The sequence below is a fragment of the Chiloscyllium plagiosum genome, chromosome 22, assembly GCF_004010195.1.
Source record: "Chiloscyllium plagiosum isolate BGI_BamShark_2017 chromosome 22, ASM401019v2, whole genome shotgun sequence".
Classification (NCBI taxonomy): domain Eukaryota; kingdom Metazoa; phylum Chordata; class Chondrichthyes; order Orectolobiformes; family Hemiscylliidae; genus Chiloscyllium; species Chiloscyllium plagiosum.
The window spans coordinates 15,073,058-15,094,882 of NC_057731.1; the positions used below are offsets into that span (position 1 = coordinate 15,073,058).

The 21,825-nt window shown below is 39.0% G+C and overlaps 1 protein-coding gene across 6 annotated transcripts in view; it reads left to right on the forward strand.

Moving 5' to 3' along the window:
• tbc1d12b (TBC1 domain family, member 12b) overlaps positions 1 to 21,825 on the forward strand; it is a 134,543-nt gene that overhangs the window by 90,367 nt on the left and 22,351 nt on the right. Inside the window, exon 3 of one of the 6 annotated variants that reach the window (XM_043712459.1) lies at positions 13,688 to 13,744. The exons of 4 other annotated variants lie outside the window; for them this stretch is intronic. In XM_043712459.1, the coding sequence (XP_043568394.1) occupies positions 13,688 to 13,744 (57 nt within the window). Of the gene's footprint in view, positions 1 to 1,315; positions 1,406 to 13,687; positions 13,745 to 21,825 lie in introns of those variants that run through there. One more of the 6 variants, XM_043712457.1, reaches the window with a different exon arrangement.

Here is a 21,825-nt window from a genome sequence, read left to right on the forward strand (position 1 = left end):
CTTCTGTTCTCAACTGTACCAGTCTCAGATTGATCTCTTTCCTCACTATCTCCCTGGGTCCTCCCGAGCAGCTACAGCTAATCTCCTTGCCAATATATTAGTCCCCTTCCAATTTAGGTGCAATCCGTCCTTCTTGTACAGGTCACTTCTACCCCAAAAGAGATTCCAATGATCCAAAAATGTGAATCCTTCTCCCATACACCAGCTCCTCAGCCATACATTCATCTGCTCTATCCTCCTGTTCCTGCCCTCACTAGCTCGTAGCACTGGGAGTAATCTAGATATTACTACCCTTGAGGACCACCTTTTTAAAATTCTACCTAACTCTGTAATCTCCCTTCAGAGTCTCAACCTTTTTCCTTCCATTGACCTCCTGCTGGCCCCTCTCCCCCGTGAGAACATTCTGCACCCTCTCTGAGACATTCTTGATGTCTGTCATCAAAGGAAATGGTGTAAAATGCTAATACTGACCTCCTTCACAATGATTCTTCATCTTGTGTTAGTGCTTAATTCCAATATTATGAGGAACAGTGGAGTTGTTTCTGGATCTTGTAGTTCAAAGATTTTTAAGTTTTGTCTCCACATTTTATTTGTTGGCCAATAACATTAAAAACTGGCCTGGAGTTTCCACTTTGGATTCATTTGATCTGTCTGGAAAGCCAGCCTGTTTTGAGAAGTTTTTTAAATGTTTCTGCTTGAACTTATTTGAGCACATGTTATAATCCAAGTAAAACAAATAGCCCTTGATTATACTTAATGGTGGTAGCTTGATGTTTTGATTCATCCTGAAATCCTGGCTGGTTTTGTGTATAAGGCTTGCTTTTAACACTATTTTTAAGTTAATTCAAAGTTCTGGAAACTCACTTTCCTTTGAAATTAATTTGTGCTTAAAATCTGACAACCTTTTGCCCTGTTCAACTTCAGGAGAGCTGCTATGTGGACAAGAAAAATTAGAGATAAGACTATGCAGTCAGTAGCCTGAAATAATATTTCCTTCATCTGACTTTTGAAGAGATTTAATTTTATTAAGCAAGATTAGAGTAGTAATATTATTTTTCTACATAATTGACACGGTGTTATTGGCAAAGCAAACGTTTTCCAATTCTGAATACCGTTGAATAGGTTGTTGTCCATATACAATATAGGTGCGTCCACATGCTGTAAGGAAGTGAGTTCTAGATTCTTGAACTAGTGACTGCTGCTGCTTCACTTTATAATTCCAAGCCGGGGTTGGGTGTGGTTTAGGGAAGAACTTTTGTAGTTGAAGGTATTCCCATTGTCTATTGCCCTTCTAGGTGCTGAAGGTTATTGGTTTGGCAAGTTCTATTGGCAGAGCTTCGTGAGGTGCTGGCTTTCAGAATGTTGAATGCTGTCCAACTTTGTAAAACTCCTGTACAAAACCTTTGTGAGTACATTGATAGACTAATGCAAGACTGCCAGGGAATGTGGGTTTGCTGTATGCAGCAGCTTAAATTCAGTAGTTACTGACAAACATATGATGAACATGGTAAATTATAAATGGGCTTAGATCATTTGAACCTACCCTGTCATCAAAAAATATCATATTTTATCTGATTTTCTACATGCCTGCTAGCCCCCGATTGCTTATCAAGAATCTATCTGCTTCACCTTAAAACGAAAAATCCCAGAAAATTCAAGGACACTTTTTTCTTCTCAAAGTGATAGAAACAGAGTTTCAAAGACTCATGACTCCATGCGAGAAAAACACTATCCTTATGTATAAAATGGGGACACTGTTTTGAAACCGTGACTGCTACTTATATTCTCTCAAAAAAGGAAAGGTTTCCACATATACACTATCAAGATCCTTTGGGATCTAACATCAGTAATGTCGACTGTTATTCTTCTACACTCCAGGTGTGCAAGGCTAGCCTGTTCAATTTTTCCATATGGGTCAATCAGCCTGTTCCAGGTATTAGTCGAGCAAACCTTGCCTAACCTAATTTTGTTTATGGGCCTTCATTTTTTTTTTTGAATTTGAATATGTTGCTTATGTCTTGTTGTGACATTATTGTTTGCACCACAAGGATCATAATCTAGTGAAATGGAAATGTTCCTACCTCTGGGCCAGGAGGCTTGGATTCAAGTCTCATCTGCTCCAGAGGTGAATGATATAATCTCTGAGCAGACTGATGTAAAACAAAAATCTGTTTTTAACCACATGGAAGTCCAAATTGTGCAAGAGCAAGAAACCAGTGGTCAGTGAAGAGCTCAGGTTTGGGTGACTTTGGGTGAATATTGTTTTGGTCATGTTTTATCAGAATCTAAATTCTACATTTAAATGTTGCTGAATAGTTAAAATGGATGATACAGGTTTAACATTTTAATGTTGATTTATTTTGTTCTGAAGACAATTTGGAATGTAACTTCAGCTTAACATCTAAAGGAATTAGTTTTATTTAAAATAGATTTATTGAATATTGATATTTTGAAGTACGCAGTCACATCTTTCTAAGAACTTCCAAGAAACTAATGGAGCAATTACTGACTGGGTTGAATTTGTCCTTTTTTTAATGGACATTAATGGCCAAGCAATTTTTGACACTGTCCAGTAAATGCCACTGTAGCTGTATTGGAATGTTCCATTTCTGCTTTCTTGAGAGATTCACAACATCACTGAGACCAGTGTTAGCCAATTCAAGCCACTCCAACAGAGCATGGAGACTTAAGGATAATGTATCTTTTCAATAGTCCAAAGATGCAGGTAATATTCTGGGTACACTAGTTGAAATCTGGAACATCTTGCATCAAGGTGTGGCTAAAACTGCAGATAAGGCACAAGTGAGTGGAATGGAATACTTTCCATTTTCCTGGACAGAAGCACTTCCCACATAATCAAGAAGCTTGACATCATCCAAGACAAAAGCTTGCTTGATTAGCACCATATCTGCAAACATTCACTTCCTACACCACTGATGCTTGTAGCAGCAATGTGTATCGTCTACAAGACGTCGTGGTTCACCAACGCTACTTAGCACGTTCCAAGCCCATGACCACTACTATCTAGAAGGACAATGGCAACAGATACGTGGGAACACCACCACCTGCAAGTTCCTTTCTAAGCTACTCACTATCTAAATTGGCAATATATTGCCATTTCTTTAATGTCACAAAGTTAAAGTCATGGAACTCCATGGTGGTATTGTTGCTTATTTGTATCAAATGGACTGCTGCAGTTCAAGAAGGTATCTCTCCACTGCCTCGGTATCTAGTTGAAAATCGCCAGGTTTATTTGAAAATACAAGCTTTTGGAGCACTGCTCATCTGTCGGGTAACTAGTGGGGCAGGATACATAGAATTTATAAGTAAAACATCAAAGTGTCATACAACTGATACGATGTATTAGACAAACCTAGTCTTTAATCTTAGTTAAATCTTTAATCACTTCGAATGGGGATGCAGGTTTTGATTGTGTAGATCCCAGAATTTCTTTCAAGTCACTGCCCCGAGATAACTTAGTCTTATCAGTATTTGAAAAAAAGTGACATCTCAGCTCAGGCAATGCATTAAAGGTGTGAGGTTAGAGTCTGTCTGTGTCCCAATCTGAAGTCAGACTGGTTTTATTTCCAAAGTAGGAAATTTATAAAATGTCATTTATAAAATGCTAGAGGGAAAGTATGTATGTGATGGCAAGATAGTGTGAGAGAGATTATTTGAGCTGAGATGTCACTTTTTTTAATATATATTGATAAAACCTTGTTATCTTGGGGCAGTGACTTGAAATTCTGGGATTTACATATTAATCTGTTGACACCTGCATTCCCGTACAAAGTAATTAAAGACTTATAGAATACATCAGATGTATGACTCTTGATCTTTTATAAATTGTGTCCTGCGTATCCTGTCCCACTAGCTACCTAATGAAGGAGCAGAGCTCTAAATGTTTGTATTTTCAAATAAACTTTAGGACTAAACCTGTTTTTTTTGTGATTTTCAATTTCGTCCACCCCAGTCCAACACCGGTGCCTCCAAATCAGGATATTTAAGGTGGGCAATAAATTACACAAATGGTGCAATTTATTGAATGTTAAAGAATATTTAAAAGAGATATTTTGCACATAAGCAACCCATTTGTCGTCATGTGCTCCATTCCTTCCTCTTCAAGCAGTTGGTTAACTGAGCCACACTCGAAGAATTAGCAAGTGAAAACTAAATCTTCATTTTTCAAATTTCACTGACCTTGGCGGGAAGTGTTCTGTTGGGGAAACCATTCTGAAGTGATTTTCTATGCTGTTAGTAGTTAGTTATGAGTCATTTCTGGATTCCCATTTGGTGCTTTAGTATCTCTTGTAAAGGATAAAACTTCATCTTTATTGAAATTAATCAAGGAACCATGGAAGAAACTATAAGGTAATTGATTGTAAGTTTAGGTTACAGCAGTATCAATATAATTCGTCCGGAATGAAGGCCCACATTGGTTTGGGTTCATTTTATTTATAGCTACCTCCACTGCCAATCATTAGATACTGGAACCATGTTGCATAAACTTCTACCTTTGAACTTTGGTTGCAAATCTCCAGATACTAGCAGAACATGAATTTAATATCAACAAATCATCCTCAACTCTTAGTTATTAGATTACTTAGTGTGGAAACAGGCCACAGGCCACTTCGGCCCAACAAGTCCACACCGACCTGCCGAAATGCAACCCACCCATTCCACCCATTCCCCTACATTTACCCCTTCACCTAACACTACGGGTAATTTAGCATGGCCAATTCACCTGATCTGCACATCTTTGGATTGTGAGAGGAAACAGGAGCACCCAGAGGAAACCCACGCAGACACTGGGAGAATGTGTAGACTCCACACAGTCGCCTGAGGCGGGAATTGAACCCGGGTCTCTGGCGCCATGAGGCAGCTGTGCTAACCACTGTGCCACCGTGCCGTCCGCCTTTATTATTCAGTAAAGGCAACATACAGCTTATTCAATAGACTTATAGATTTTGTTTCTTTGAATTCCCACCAACAGCTGGTGCCACCTACTTCTCATGGCTCTATCATTTGATGCCAGGTTAAAAAACCAGATGACCAAAACTCTACAGTTGCCTTGATTATAACATACATAGCAATTCTGTATATATAAAACATGACATGAGAACACTTACTTCATCTAAAGTATAGTGAGATATACCTAAACTATATATAAACCTGATAAGAAAAACTGGAAGAATGCAACATGTTTATTTGTTTTCTGAGTGAGGCCTAGTTTCTATTAGCAACTTTTGCAAACTTGTTACACTATAACACTTAAAAGTTCTTTTAATTGGCAATGTTTATCACCTGCAATGTAAATATATTTTGAACTTTAATATATGATCTGAGCATAAACACATTTAACTGTTGAAGCAGTTGTACTTTAGGCACATTACACATCTAGAATGACAACTTATACCAGAATTTCTCAGTGACCTGCAGGCAGGTCTTTGAATCAGCCCTCTGGACCAACTTTCAATGCAAAACTAAGTTTGCAACTGCTTTAAAACACAATTTTTGGGGGGACTTGGTTGCTTTCAAATTCCATTTGCAATTGTTTAGTTAGATTTTCTTTGCTTCATTTCAGCAATAAATGAATTAGAGCTTTCAGACTGTGAAAATGCAGTGGATTGACAACTACTTGAAATGACAGCAAGATAGAAAATTCCCAACAGTAAATCTGACTTTTGTGCAAGTTAAGTTTAATTGGTGTCCCTTAGAGTAGTGCATTATCCTACAGCAATCTTTAGTTCATTTAGCTGATTGAACATAAAGGTGTAAGCTTACATTGAAGCATTAGGGCCTAAGTTCAAGTCCTACCTGCTCCAGAGGTAATAACTTTTCTGAGCCGGTTGCTTCAGAAATATCTACATCTGTATTTATTTTTGATTGCCTTTGCAAAGGTGCTTGAACTCAAGCAGATAAAGAACATTTCACGTGCCTTTGCATATGCTAGTATTGACCCCTCAGCTGTAGAAAATTGTATTGAGGTCAAACTGGAAAAAGGTGAAAAGTTTATTTTGAGTATCTTTTCAAAATTTAAGGCCACAAGACATAAGAGCCGAATTAGGCAATTCAGCCCATTGAGTCTGCTCTGCCATTTATTCATGGCTGATAAGTTTCTCAACCCCATTTTCCTGCTTTCTCCCCGTAACCCTGGATCCCCTTGATACTCAAGAACTTATTTACCTGAGTCATAAATCTACACAATGACCTGACCTCCACACCCTTCTGCAGCAATGAATTCCATAGATCCACTATTGTCTGGCCGAGAAGTTTCTCCTTGTCTGCTTTCTAAAAGGTGTTCCCTTTACTCTAAGGCTATGTCCTTGTGTCCTAGTCTCTCCTACCGTTAGAACCATCTTGCCAACATCGACTTGTCTAGGCCATTCAGTATTCTGTATGTTTCAGTTAGATTCCATCCTCACCCTTCTAAACTCTATTGTGTGTAAACCCAGAGTTCTCAAACGTTCCTCAATGTTAAGCTTGTTGTTCCTGGGACCATTCAGATAAACCTCCTCTGAACACACTCCAGGGTCAGTACATCTTTCCTAAGGTATGGGGCTCAAAACTGCAGACAATACTCCAAATGTTGTCTAATCAGAGTCTTTAAGAGCCTCGGTAGTATATTTCTGCTTTTATGTTCATGACCTCTTAAAATAAATGCCATCATTGCATTTGCCTTCCTAACTACTGACTAAACCGGCAAGTTTATCTTGAGAGAATCCTGGACTAAAACACACAAGTCTCTCTGCACTTCCGACTTCTGAATTTTCTCTCCATTTAGAAAATAGTCCATGCCTCTCTTCTTCCTATCGAAGTGCATGGCCTCACACTTTCCCATGTAATACTCCACCTGCCACTCCTTTGCCCATTCTCCTAACCTGTCCAAATCCTTCTGCAGCCTCTCTGCCTCCTCAATGCTACCTGTTCCTTTACTTATCTCCATATCGTCTGCGAAAATTCCCTTCAGTTCCTTCATCTAAATTGGTTAATATATAAAGTGAAAAACTGTGGTCCCTGTACTGAGCCTTGCAGAACGCCACTTGTCACTGGCTACCATCCTGAGAAGGACCCTTTTATCACCACTCTCTGCTTTCATCCAGACAGTCAAGCTTCTATTTGTGCTAGCACCTTGCCTCTGACATCATGGGCCATTATCTTAATCAGTAGCCTCCGTGCGGCACCTTGTCAAATGCCTTCTTGAAGTCCAGGTAGATAACATCCATTTCTTCTGCTTGGTCTAACCTGCTCATTACTTCCTCAAAGAATTCTAGCAGATTTGTCATGGTTTCATCAAGGGGAGGTCATCCATGTTGACTTTGCTCTATTTTACTGTACACCACCAAATATTCAGAAATCTCATCCTTCACAATGGATTCCAGCATCTTACTCACGACTGAGGCTAGGCTAATTGGTCCGTAATTATCTGTCTTTTGCCTTTCCCTCTTTAGAGGGATATCACGCTAGTGATTTTCCAGTCCTCTGGGTCCCTCCCTAATTGTAGCGATTCCTGAAAGATCACCACTAATGCCTCCCACTATCTCCAGCTATCTCCCTTTTAGAATTCTAAAGTATAGTTCATCTGGTCCAGATGATTTATTCACCTTCAGGCCATTCAGTTTTTCTAGCACCACCTTCTTGGGGATGGCCACCATAGTCAGCTCTGCCCACTCACACTCTTGAATTTTTGGGATGTTATTCATGTCGTTCACCATGAAGACTCAAAGTAATTATACAGTTCCTCAGCCATTTCCTTGTTCCCATTACCATCTCTCCAGTATAATTTTCCAGTGGCCCTATGTTCACTTTTGCTTCTCTTTTGCCTTTTATACAACTAAAGTCTTACAGTCTTCTTTTATATTACTGGCTAGCTTAGCCTCATTAAATCATCTTTCCCCTCATTTCTTTTTTAGTTGCCCTCTGTTGGTCTTTAAGCTTCCCAATCCTCTGGTTTCCCACTGCCCTTCACCACATTGTGCATTTTTCTTTTGCTTTTATACTATCCCTGACTTCCCTAGTTGGTCATGGATGCCTCATTCTCTCTGTACCATGCTGCTTTTTCGTCAGGATAAATCTCTGCTGTCTCCCCTGAATTACTCCTGGAAACTCTTGCCATTGCTATTCCACTGTTGTTCCTGCTAGGCTCCTCTCCCAGTCAGTTCTACCCAGCTCCTCCCTGATGCCTCTGTAGTTGCCTTTATTTAGCTGTAATACCGTTACTTCTGATTCTATCTTCTCCCTTTCAAATTGCAGAGTAAATTCAATCATTGCGATCACTGCTTCCTAAGGGTTCCTTCACCCATAAGCTCCCTCATCAATTCTGCCTAGTTGTACAATACTAAATCCAGTATTGTCTGTTCCCTAGTGGGTTCCACCACAAGCTGCACCAAAATGGCATTCCACAAATTTCATTTCTTGCAATCCACTACCAACCTGATTTTCCCAGTTTGACTGCATATTGAAATCCATAATCACTAACTTTGCCTTTCCTACACATCGTTTCTGCCTCTTGGTGCATCTTGCGCCCCAGCTCTTGACTAGGTTTGGAGGCCAAACCGTTGTCAAGATAACTCTAGCTATGTTATTTTCACCTTTTGCGGTTCCTCAATTCTACCCACTCAGATTCTATACCACCTGACCTTACTTCGTTTCTTTCTTTTGATTTAATTTCATTTCTTGTAATAAGGCAACCCTAACCCCCTGCCCGTCTCGTATCTTTTTGACAGGATGTAAAACCTTGAATATTCAGCTTCCAATCCTGATCCCCCCCCCCTCCCCCCTTGCAGCTACATCTGTGATGCCCCCCACATCACACCTGCCAATTTTGATCTGCGCCACAAGCTCATTCAGATGTAACACCTTCATTCTTGTAATAATTGTCCCTCTTCTCATTGTGATTTATTTGTCCAGTGTGCTTGAAGTTTGATTGCTAACCCTTTCCATGCACTCTATCCTATTTTTATCTGTGCTTGAGATTTTAATAACCTCCCCTGAGTTCTGCACCCCCTGTTATCTCCTCCTATAATTTGGGATTTCTAATTTTCCTATAACTGGAGCCATCCCCATCATTTACTTTAAAGTCTGAGCTTTAATGTCTGAGCTACATGCCTGAAATTTTCAAGTTGACTGTATAATTAAACTTGAGAGAGATCTTGCATGTGTGAATATTTTTGAACTCCTTGGAGAAGAGAAGTTAAGAGGAAATTAAATGTTTTCAAGATCATGAGGGGTCTAGGGGTAGATAGAGAAAATTCACATCGGCAGGAGGCTAAGGAATCATGACACTGATGTTACGATGGACAAAATGTCAGTGACAATATGGTCAAGGTTTCATGGTGTGTGGTAACAATGTTGTATGCATTGCATAAAAAGGTGCAGGGGTTGGGGGGAGGCAAATTCAGTTATGGCTTTCAGAAGACATTGGAAAAGCACCTGAAGAGGAACTATTTACAGAGCTATGGGTTAGGATGTGGGAGTGGGTCTAGCTGAATTGTTCTGTACAGAGAATGGATCAATGGGATAAATTATCATGTCTGACCTATAACACTCTGGTTGTGTCTTATTTAGAGATGGAAATGTGTTGCTGGAGAAGCGCAGCAGGTCAGGCAGCATCTAGGGAACAGGAGAACAAATTTTTGCACCACTCGCAACAACCTCCTGCATTCCTGAAGAAGGGCTAATGCCCGAAACGTCTATTCTCCTGTTCCCTAGATGCTGCCTGACCTGCTGCGCTTCTCCAGCAACACATTTCCATCTCTGATCTCCAGCATCTGCAGACCTCATTTTCTCTTGTGTCTTATTTAGCCTGGCAGGGGTATGCTGTGAATAATAACATTTTACCTGTTTGTCTTCTGGCCCATTTGATGCATAGCTTCCCTATGTCCGTTGAAAATACAGAATCACAAAGAGCAGCAGCTAAAATAGTGTCATGACCACATACAAGGCATTTCAGACAGTTGTCTGCACTAAGAATTTGGATAATTAATTTATATAATCCTTTTAAATTCCGTGTCGGTAGCTGTTTTATAACGTGATGGTTGTGTTCTTGAACAGCGCTTAGCATTGCCTTTGTAATCACGTAACGGCCAACACACATTTTAAAAGTTCGCACTTTATAAACAGTGTCTCCAATTCATCAATCACGTTACGGTGAATTATTGTTAATGAAAAGCATGTTATGTCAGAAAGACCTCTTTTTTGCATTAAAATAATAACATTTTATTATAAAGATGTGGAAATTCTATTTGACGAGAAGATAATGAGGTCAATAGGATAACTGAATTACTTTGACATTAAGATGATGTCTTTGGAAAATTGGAATAAATTAGTTGTATACTTGCATCAAAAAGCACAGATGAAACCAAGATGAAGCAGTTCCACCACTGCGTTGAGGGCACAGTTGAATTATCAGCAAAATAGTTGATATGTCAGGATTGTTGTCAGAATAAATCGTTACATGAATGAGCCGAGTAGGAGAGAGGATAATGTTCAATGGAATTAATTGAGCAAAAACCAGAGCACATGCTATCAAGTGACAAGCCAATTTGAGTAATTAACTGGTAATCAGTATAATTGTTATATTGTAATCTGTGTGTAATTGTGGGTAGAATCTGAAGATGTCTATTGCATTGAAAGGATGCCTCTAATGTTAGCAGCATGACCACCAGTAAAATAGCCATACCTTTCACCAGCAACACATTTTCACCAGTAAAGTAGCCATACCACATTCAGCCCTGCATTCATGTATGTGCACAACACTAAGCTAAAGTTTTGGTGTGACCATTTTAAACATGTCATGGCACCTTCCACATTTATGCATAATTCTGCATATCCTTTATCCTAATTTCCCAAGATTGTTCATTGGGCATCTAATACAATGTTACCTTTGTGTTTTTAAAAACAAGGCTTGGCGTTTGTAGAGATGGCTAAAGCAGACAAAGTACTGAAAGTTACGCTGGTTTGGTTAGATATTGCTAACTTCAGGAGGGCACGCAGCGACCACTCTCTGCTGGACGTTGGCTCCCCCACGACATCATGAAGAGGACCAAATTTCTTGGTGTCCACTTGGCAGTGAATCACACTTGGTCCTTCAATACCAGCTTTGTAGCCAAGAAAGTCCAGCAGCATCACTACTTTCTGCAAGAGTTGAGGAAAGCCCATCTCACCCCCATCCTCACCACATTCTACAGAGGGTTCATTGAGAGTATCCTGAGCAACTGCATCATTGCCTGGTTCGGGGATTGCTCCATCTTAGATTGTAAGACCCTACAACGGGTAGTAAGGACAGCTGAGAACCCTCTTTACACCACATGCTGCACCTGAAAGGCTAACAGCATTTTGGATGACCCCACACATCCCTCATTCAAACTCTTCTCCCTCCTGCCATCTAGCAGAAGATACCAGAGCATTGGACCTCCCACAGCCAGTCTGTGCAACAGATTTTTCCCCCAAACCAACAGGCTCCTTAACACTATGATCAAACTCTATTCCATCTGCAATTCTTTGAATGACTTTTCGAATTGTTGCTAAAACAATGGTTTATCAATATCATTCATTATTATACTGTAATTTGTCCACCACTGTGCCTTTTGTCTTGTCTTGACAGGAATTACTGTGCTGTCTAGTTTTGGACTTGTCTTATGGATTTCATGCTGCCCTGTGTATGACTGTGTACACTCATGTAATTCCTGTTGTCAGTGTAACACCTTGGTCTTGGAGGAATGCTGTCTTGTTTTTAGTGTATCAATTTTATATGGTAGAAATGACAAAGCTACTCTTGGTGAGTTGTGCTTGTTTCACCTTGCTGGACAAATTACAGAAATTGCTGGAAAAGCTCGGAGGGTCACTGGACCTGAAACATTAACTATTAATTCTCTCCACAGATGCTGCCAGACCTGCTGAGCTTTTCCAGCAATTTCTGCTTTTGTTCCTGATTTACAGTATCCACAGTCCTTTTGGTTTTTAAATGATTTGTTGGACAGTGACTATGGTAGCAATTCAGAGTTGGTAATTTTCAGTGTTATTAGTAAAGCTTGTAATGATCATGTTGGCAAGATGCAGTTAGCAGTTTGAGATATGTGGCCTTGTTATGGATCATATCTTTCACCCCAGGTTTGACTTATACTGGCCAATTTTCTTCGAATGCGATCATCAAGACGTACCTGGTGTTAGTGTGTATGCAAACAAACATACTTAACCATCTTAGCTATCAGCATAGCGCACAATAATAGGCAACATTCTTACTAGAAATTGTTTGACACTGTTTCACATTCATTGCTGTCATGGTTTCTTGCACATTGATGTATTTAATTTATTTCTAATATTACATTAAGCTGAGAGAATGAATCTAAGAAAGAAAACAAAAGGAATTGTTTTAAAAATATTGCAAAGATAATCACTTTAGAGCTCAGTAATTATCATAGAATCCCTACAGTGTGGAAGTAGGCCATTTTTCATAAAGCAAGTGTTCATAAATTTGGAACTGCTCACTTGTATTGAGTTGTTACTTTTACATAAAGTGCATGATTACTGCCTTGATTCTGTTGGTCTGTATCTCACTTGATTTAGCAACTCATGAGTCAAGGTTTTGTTTGGAAGCACTGATTTGTGTTCTCATGAAAAGCAAAATGTTCTCCCAGCCAACCCAAAAAAGTTGTCCTGTAACAGTGGCATTGTTAGCAAATCTCTACTCTCACTATCACTTTTTCTCTCTCGTGCGTGTGCTTCCCCTCTCCTTTTTTCCCTCACTTCATGACAGTCTGGTGGATTATTTGAGATTCTAATTTGAAAATCCAGTTTAGGTGAGCTGATGTTTATTTGCTTATGTCTATTCTCTGGACATGTTAAAAAAAAACATTTCCAGAATTATAACTTATTCATAAAGTAGGAATCTTAAGTTTGATGTTCTCATTCTGTGATCGAGACAATAGTAGAATCCATTGGTAGCAAGGTAGAAGGCAATAAGTATATTTAAATAAGTAGGGTGTTGTACCTAATATCTATTATCAACCTCAATAGAATAAGTTTGGGATGTGAAGGCCCATGATTGACCTTGCTGCCCACTGCTGACTTGAAGCCCTAAAGTGGCCAGTGAAGATCCTCTTAAAGGCCTCGTTCTAGCAACTGTGATTAAGCCATCTACAAATGGGTGCCCTGGCATGATCTGGCAACAACCTTAGCTCACTACTTGGTACTGAGTGTAGGAGCTGATTGCAGAATGTCTATGCCTGTGGGCCTACTTCCAGAGGACTGCCTGTTGATATTCTTGCATTGACAGAAGACCCTTCCTTCGAAGAGCAGTACAGGATCTCTTGCTGGCTCTATAGGTGGCAGGTGAGATCCACGTTACAAAGACAAGATTCTAGCCCTTTTGGGCTTTCAGGAAAAGCTGTTTGAGTCTATGTGCTTCAAAATTGTTGTTTAGATTTGGCTGATTTGGGCTGAATCGGATGGGGATTAAAGTCATAAAAGAAACCACTGAAAGTAAAGTTGTAAAGGTATTTTAATTATGTATTTATGGCTGTATTGAGAATTCTTTTTATGGCTCGGTCATTCATTTTTGTACTGAGTCATCCTATTGTAAAATTGCCTGATAATTCTTATGGATTTTAAAGAACGGTTGCAGCTTTAAAATTTTTGTCTATCTCTGTTGTCAATGACTAAAGTTGGACTCTGTTTCTTTCATCAGGACAGCTATGGTTGCAATCTTGCGTCAGTGTCTGCACCTAATTTGTTCAGTACAGGGGTATGAAATTACTACATTTCCTTCCAGTCAATTTTAAACTCCTGCATGACACTACTGTGGACCTGTGTTTGTCATTCACTTGCACATCTTTATTTGAGCATGATGAGCACAACTCATATTACTGTACTGGCATTAGAATATTGAAACATCCATTTGAATGCAATAAGGGAATGCATTTGAACTCGTCTTTAATCCCTAAAATGCCATTTACTCCAATCATTTAAGCACTTCACATTCATAGCACAATACCGGGCAAGGTATTCCAATGAAATTTTAATTTTTAAAAAAAGTTTATTTTTCCTCAATGTTTTTAAAGAAACATTAACTCAGATGACTTGTTCTGTTATCCATAACTATTATGAACGGAATTGAAATCATCCAAACTTATTTACTGGCTTTATTTGGAGTACTGGTGCAAATGTGTTTAGGAATTTTCATATTTCAATCTGTGCATTTTAGGTATTTCGATATCTGATGAGACTTTTTTGATTCAGCAACAGCTCAAGTTTTGATTATCTGTTGTATGAAAATATCTTCATGCATGCATGATCAAAATTTAGTAATATTCTAGTAGGAATATTGTGTAGAATCACGTCCCCATTAGACAGTGTAAGGAGACTTCCATAGAATCATAGAAGAATCGCAATGCAGAAAGAGGCCATTCGGCCCAGCAATTTTGAGCTGACACTCTGAAGAGCGTTCCACCCAGACCCAGCCCCCTACCCTATCCCTGTAACCCCACATTTACCATGACTAATCTACCTAATCTGCACATCCCCTGATATTATGGCCAATTTAACACTGCTAATCTACCTAACCTGCACATGTTTGGACTGGAGGAGGAAACCAGAGCACCCAGAGGAAGCCTGTGCAGACCTGGAGTATGTACTAACTCCACACAGTCACCTGACGGTGGAATTAAACATGTGTCCCTAGTGCTGTGAGGCAGCAGTGTTAACTGCTGAACCACGGTGCCACCTCTTATTAGATTAGATTACATTACATTACAGTGTGGAAACAGGCCCTTCGGCCCAACAAGTCCACACCGACCCGCCGAAGCGCAACCCACCCATACCTCTACATTTACCCCTTACCTAACACTACGGGCAATTTAGTATGGCCAATTCACCTGACCTGCACATCTTTGGACTGTGGGAGGAAACCGGAGCACCCGGAGGAAACCCACGCAGACACGGGGAGAACGTGCAAACTCCACACAGTCAGTCGCCCGAGGCAGGAATTGAACCCCGGACTCTGGCGCTGTGAAGCAGCAGTGCTAACTACTCTTATCTCATTAGTTTGCAGCATTTGAACCCTGGTTTCAGAAATGGCAGCCCACTTTCTAACCCAGAGCTTTTTTTATCTTGTATGATAGATGAAGATTTGAGATAGGATAATGCAGTCAGGTTGACACTAACGTTAGTTCAGTTAACTGGATGGCTGGTTTGTGATGCAGTGACTCCAACAGTGTGGTTTCAGTTCCTGCACTGGCTGAGGTTACCATGAAGGACTCTTTTTCAATCTCGCCTGCAATGGTAACCCTTTGGTTAAACCACCACCAGTCATGCGTCCCTAATGAGAGAGCAGCCCTATGGTCGTAGGGCTTTGACTTTACCCTTGACTGAAGTCCACTTGCATTTTGTAACCGTGCTGTTGTAAAGGGCTTGCATGTTTTCTCAGTTCTGTGATACTGTATCTGAAGTTTAACTTTAGAAAAAGGTTTTTAAAACAAAAAAACCGTGATAAAACTGTTCATGCAATAATGTCAGATATCCAATTGAAGAAATTTTATGACAGACCATTAAACGTAGCTATTAGCAGGGCAGGTAAACTATTTCAATATTTATGACCTGCTAATTTATGACCTGTTTTTTTTGTGTGGAATAAAAATAGGGAATGTGTTTGTGGCGTTTAATAACAAATCTTGTTTAATAATTGTGGTTCTTTGTTAAGGATTAATTATCTTTGGCTGCTCATCAACTTTGGTTTCAATGCTATTGAGTATTAATATTTATAACCTGTAATTCGATGCCATAAAGTTTATTTTGCTTTTGAATTGTTCCAAATTTGAATGTTGAAGCACAGTATTAAAACTGTATTTTTAATATAATTAGTATTTAAAGTTATTAGCTAACATTTAAAATAGGAAAAAGTGAGCATTGCAGATACTGGAGAGTCAGAGTTGTCAAGTGTGGTGCTGGAAAAGCACAGCAGGTCAGGCAGCATCTGAAGAGCAGGAGAGTTGACATTTCGGGCACAACGGGGGGAAGGGGGCTGAGAGAGAAATTGGGGTTATGGAAGGGGGCTGAGAGAAATTGGGGTGATGGGTGGTGATGGATGGATGGGGAGAGTGGAACAGATAGGTGGGAAGAAAGATTGCCAGGTGGGACAGGTCAAGAGGGCAGTGCTGAGTTAGAGGGTTGAATCTGGGATGAGGTGGATAGAGGGGAGATTTTGAAACTGGTGAAGTCAATGTTGATGCCTTGTAGGGTTCTGAAGCATTCTTCTTCCAGTTGGTGGGTGGCTTTGAATTGGTTGTGGAGATGGCCCAGGGGTTGCATGCCCTTATGGGAGGGGGAGTCTGTTGGAAAGATACCTGGCATACAATAGTTTTAGGTGACCTCTGTTGAAGGTTACTGACCCAAGCAACACCTTTTCTGTTCTTCTACATTCCCTCCCCCATCCTCTTTCCCCCTCTCCCTCCTCCCCTGGTGTGGAGGGTTGTTTTTCAGACTATAGGCCTGTGACCAGTGGAGTGCCACAAGGATCGGAGCTGGGTCCACTACTTTTTGATATTTATATAAATGATTTGGATGTGAGCATAAGAGATATAGTTAGTAAGTTTGCTGATAACACCACAATTGGAGGTGTAGTGGACAGCGAAGAAGGTTACCTCAGATTACAACCGGATCTTGATCGGGTAGGCCAGTAGGCTGAGAAGTAGCAAATGGAGTTTAATTTAGATAAGTGTGAGGTGCTGCATTTTGGGAAAGCAAATCTTAACATGACTTATGCACTTAATGGTAAGACCCGAGGGAGTGTTGCTGAACAAAGAGACCTTGGAATGCAGGTTCATAGCTCCTTGAAAGTGGAGTCGCAGGTAGATGGGATAATAATGAAGGCAGTTGGTATGCTTTCCTTTATTGGTCAGAGTATTGATTACAAGAGTTGGGAGGTCATGGTGTGGCTGTACAGGACATTGACAGGACATTGGTTAGGCCACTATTGGAATATTGCGTGCAATTCTAGTCTCCTTCCTATCGGAAGGATGTTGTGAAACTTGAAAGGGTTCAGAAAAGATTTACAAGGATGTTGCCAGGGTTGGAGGATTTGAGCTATAGGGAGAGGTTGACTAGGCTAGGGCTGTTTTCTCTGGAGCATCGGAGGCTGAGGGGTGACCTTATAGAGGTTTATAAAATCATGAGGGAAATGGATAGGATCAATAGCCAGGAATGGGGAGTCCAGAACTAGAGGGCATAGGTTTAGGGTGAGGGGGAAAAGATGAAAAAGACTGAAGGAGCAACTGTTTAATGCAGAGGGTGGTATATGTATGGGATGAGCTGCAAGAGGAAGTGGTGGAGGCTAGTGCATTGCAACACTTAAAAGGCAACTGGATGGGTATATAAGTAGGAAGGGTTTGGAGGGATATGGGCCAGGTGCTGGCCGATGGGACTAGATTAGGTTGGGATATCTGGTCGGCATGGACAAGTTGGAGCAAAGGGTCTGTTTCCATGTTGTACATCTGTGACTAAGTTTTATTACTCATCTCTGTTCATGCCTCAGCTTGTCCCTAGCTTCCATTTCCTGTTCTCGTGTCTTAATTTGGCTTTACAACATAAGTATTTCGACTATTGCACTTCACTTCTAAGCAGATATTACAAAAGTTTCTCTCCCCAGGCTTAATGGCATGCCTTTCTAAAATATAATTACAATTTTCCTCAAAAACATCTGACATGCCACTGCCCCCATCTAAAATCTCCTTTTCCTCCCAAACCCTTAAATATCTGTCACCTTCCACCTTTTGTGCCATTCTCTTGTTTGAGCCTCTTCCACAAAGTTTTCATCCATATCTTGAGCTATAACATGTTTATTTGCAATACCTTCTTCCATAGCATATCTTTCAATACCTTTCCTCTTTGTTTGCTCAGTTGACTACATTTGCTTGATTCTATTCTTAGCTATTCCTACCCTTTCACCATTATGTCTGGAACCAAGGATATATTTATCTTTAGATCTGATAAAGCTTTTAGTCACTTTTCTTAATATCTCCCCTTTTGGCTCTGTCAATTTTTGACTAGTCTCACTTTTGTATAGTGCCACAGAACATGGTTCTATATTAAAGTTTTCTAAAATGTATGTTGCATTCTGCCATCTTCGGACCAATTTTATAACTTTCATCATATAGCCATTATTCCTAAACTTCAGAGCCAAATAAAGTCTAATGTGACTATATCATAGATATTAGGTTAAGCTTTGCTAAATGATGTACTAATTTCCTCTATAGGATGATAATGTTATATAGCAAATTCCAATGGAGAATGGTGCACCATCTCGATGCTACTGAAATTATGCCATTATGTAAATAAGTGACCTTGATTTCATTCCTTTAGTGATGTTTTTGTGTGAAGTCAACTGCTTCAGATAGATAATAGATCACAGATGTTTGTTGAAATACTGTGGTAGCAGCTGTCCATTTGTTGTATTTAGTGGTTTCTCTTCCCTAAATGGACTTCTGACATTTAATAGGCTTCAGATCAAGGACTATATTTTAAAGTGTAATTGTAAATGCTGTGGTGTTATAAATTGAATGGAAATGAATAATAAGCACCAGCTGTTTATTAACTGACTGGCTCCATATATCTAACGTGACTAAAACATTGTGCCTTTGTTCAGAAGGCTATTTAAACCATCAAAATCAGGCTCTGTTTTTAATTGTATTTTAATTATTCACTGAGAATACCTATTGGCTTTTTTGATGTACATCAGAATGGAGAGCAGATGCTACTCCTACACTTTTTCAGTATCTTGACTTTGTTCCCTGAAGAGCTTACACTTATGTTAATTGTTTAACACTAATTTATAATTAATGTCTAATGTATAATTTCTCTGTGCTTATTGTGTAAAATAACTCAAAACCATTTTTGTATGTGATACTTCAGTAGAAATGCACCTAGATGTTTCATAGAATAATTCAATTTTAAACTATAGTTGCCCTGGAGAGAGAGAGAAAACAGTTGCTCATGTGCACAGAGACATGATTTCTGTCTTCTCGCTTGAACAGTAGTTGAATTATATAGTCATTTTACAGGAAAGAAAATACAGGTTATTTTAAAGTATGTTCTCCAAATTAAACTTCCCAAATAAAACATTTGGAATTACATTGGCAACTTTGGTAGAGATGAACATTCTTTGGCTCCCTTCATGTCGCAAATTCAATGAAGTCTTAAGAATAATTAACAGAACTGAAACAGCTCAGCCTCAAGTTCTAATATTCTCAAAAAATCTTAACAAAACATCAAACTCAAAATGTACCCTTTGTGAGAGCTACCTTAAAAACGCAGCCGCAAAGATATTTTAATACAATACTCTCATCTGGCTAAAGCATGACAACTGACCCAAATTTTTTTAAACAGGCATTGTAGAATTTTGAACAAACCAGGGGCTCAAGTCACTCGATTTGTTTTAAGATTGCAAGTTTGATCAATTTAAAAAGGACATAATATTGTACAAATTAAGTGTAAATTGCCCACAAAACACACTGAATTGAGATCCTGATTCAAACAAGGCAAAACAGTTACTTCACAGGATTTTCTGAACTAGTATTTTAACAAACCAAATTTTTAACATCAAACACACTCAGCATGGCACAATTTACATTGAAACTTTCCTTTTTCAACCCAATCTATTAGTACAACCCTAATTTCAGTGTTTCTCGTTGTTTTGGCATCCTCTCACTGAAAGAGAAAACCCTCGCAGTGGACCACATGGCGCTGCAATCCAAGCCACACTCTTTCCCCCAGAACAAAGTTATGGATCGTAGAATGTTCTACCCCAGAAGACACAGGATGCTCAGGAACTTAAAACATTCCTGTCAGAGATTTAAATGTTAACAAATCTGGGAAAAATGCCAAAGATGGAGTGGAGGTAGATCCTCATTAGTGTATTGATTGACAAAGCAGGCTTGAGCAGCTGATTGATGTATTTCTCCCAATAATTGTATAACTTATTACAATGTAGTGTTACAAACGTGTGAAAATGGTTTGGTTCTCTGTCATTAATCTAGCTTTTGAACAGAGATGTTCTAACACTTAGAAGCAATATTAATTTGCTAACATATACTATGCTTCATAAAGAAATGATTGGTGACAGTGGAATGGCGAATAGATGGGTTAAAGTTCAAATGAAGCATAATCTAGCTTTTGAACAGAGATGCTACTTCTCAACTAAACATGTCACATTTGAAACTACTGTCACTGTTTGCAGTGATAGAAAGAGGCTTACAATTGTAGCCATCCTGAGAACAACCCAATGTATTTGATTGACTGACTAATATCAGAACAGTATTTGGAAATATTAACTTTTAGTTGTCCATGTCTGTTCTTTGTTCCCCTTAATGGTTATAAACTGATTTGGGGTTGTCTTAAATTGTTTTCTGACTACCTCTGTCATTTATCAATCTTTTCACAGATTTACCCCAGTTTAATCTGGGAAGTTTTTCATTACGTTGAGGTCAACCTTGTATAAATCTATAAAACTTTAGTAATTTCTCCCTTTCAATCAATATTTTGCTCTGGTCATATTTTGATCTTTGTTGATAAGAGTTCAAATACCAATTGGTATTTAAATAAATCTCCCTCAGTATTCAATACTCGAGTGTGCCCTGTGCCTTCTGTGATCTTTGTTGCAGAAAACTATCCAACCTAACTCCAGAAACTTAATATCTTTCTGACATAGACTAGTCTGATTTCCTTAATACATTTGAAAGTTAAAATCCTCATTAAATCCACAGACTTTGCCACATGCTTCTTTAATTTTAGCTTTTATGTGTTATGCCATTTCTCACCTGCTCGACCTGTACTCCATTCCCACTGCAGTCTTAGATGTTTTTAATTCTATTTCTTAATTGTACCTGTAAGGTTTGCAGCTACTTCAAAATTGATGGGCTAGAAATGACTAAACAATCTAGATCTGTCCAGATCTGCAACACAAACCTAGAAATCCAACAATATTTTTCATCATTAAAAATATCAAATTCAGTATATTTTGCATTCATTTTGAGGAAATACTAAACATAGAGTTAAGCTTTTACTTCATTCATGGCCCTTGTCACAGCTTGTATCGCACTCTTACTGTGCGAGTAGTCTGCATGGCAAGCGATGGCTCTAACTTCTCGGTTTATTGGATTCCTTATCTTACATATGGAATCCAATAAGCCTGCATGACTATTCAGATCACAGGAATTGCATTATGGTTGTGGTTGGCCTGATGTAACAGTAATTGTTTTTTAAACAAATGCAGAAATATAACTTTCACTAATGTTTGAATATCCTTTTGTAAGCCTTTCTTATTGAATGCCACTCATTTTAAAAAGTGGCAATAGAGCTAAAGCAGTTTATAAATGTCTACTCAATATCTTTTGTTTTTATGAATCTGCAACATTCTGATCATCTCTTCTCCATGGGAAGAATGCTTGTTGTCATCAAATTAATCCTTGTCAAAGTAATGCTTGCATGTTTTTCCTCATTCCTCTGCTTGTATTTCCAGTTTTTCCATTTTCCCTGTTGACATATTTTGCTAAAACTATTGGGTAGTTAAATGTTATAAGAGATGTAAGTGACTATACAAAGTAACATCTTGCATTGTGTATTATAGGTAATTTTCTCAAAAATGTGACTTCATGCACAAGTATTGGAAAATAAGTACTCAAATCTGTAAAAACTGTCCATAAATTTATGCGCATGTCAACAAACGTGCTCTTGATTTTTGAAAAGGCTTTTTTTTTATAAAGTACTTGTCAATTTCATATCCCCAACCTAAAACGAAATGGCAAGGTAACAGTGCTAAAAAGCACTTGATTCAAG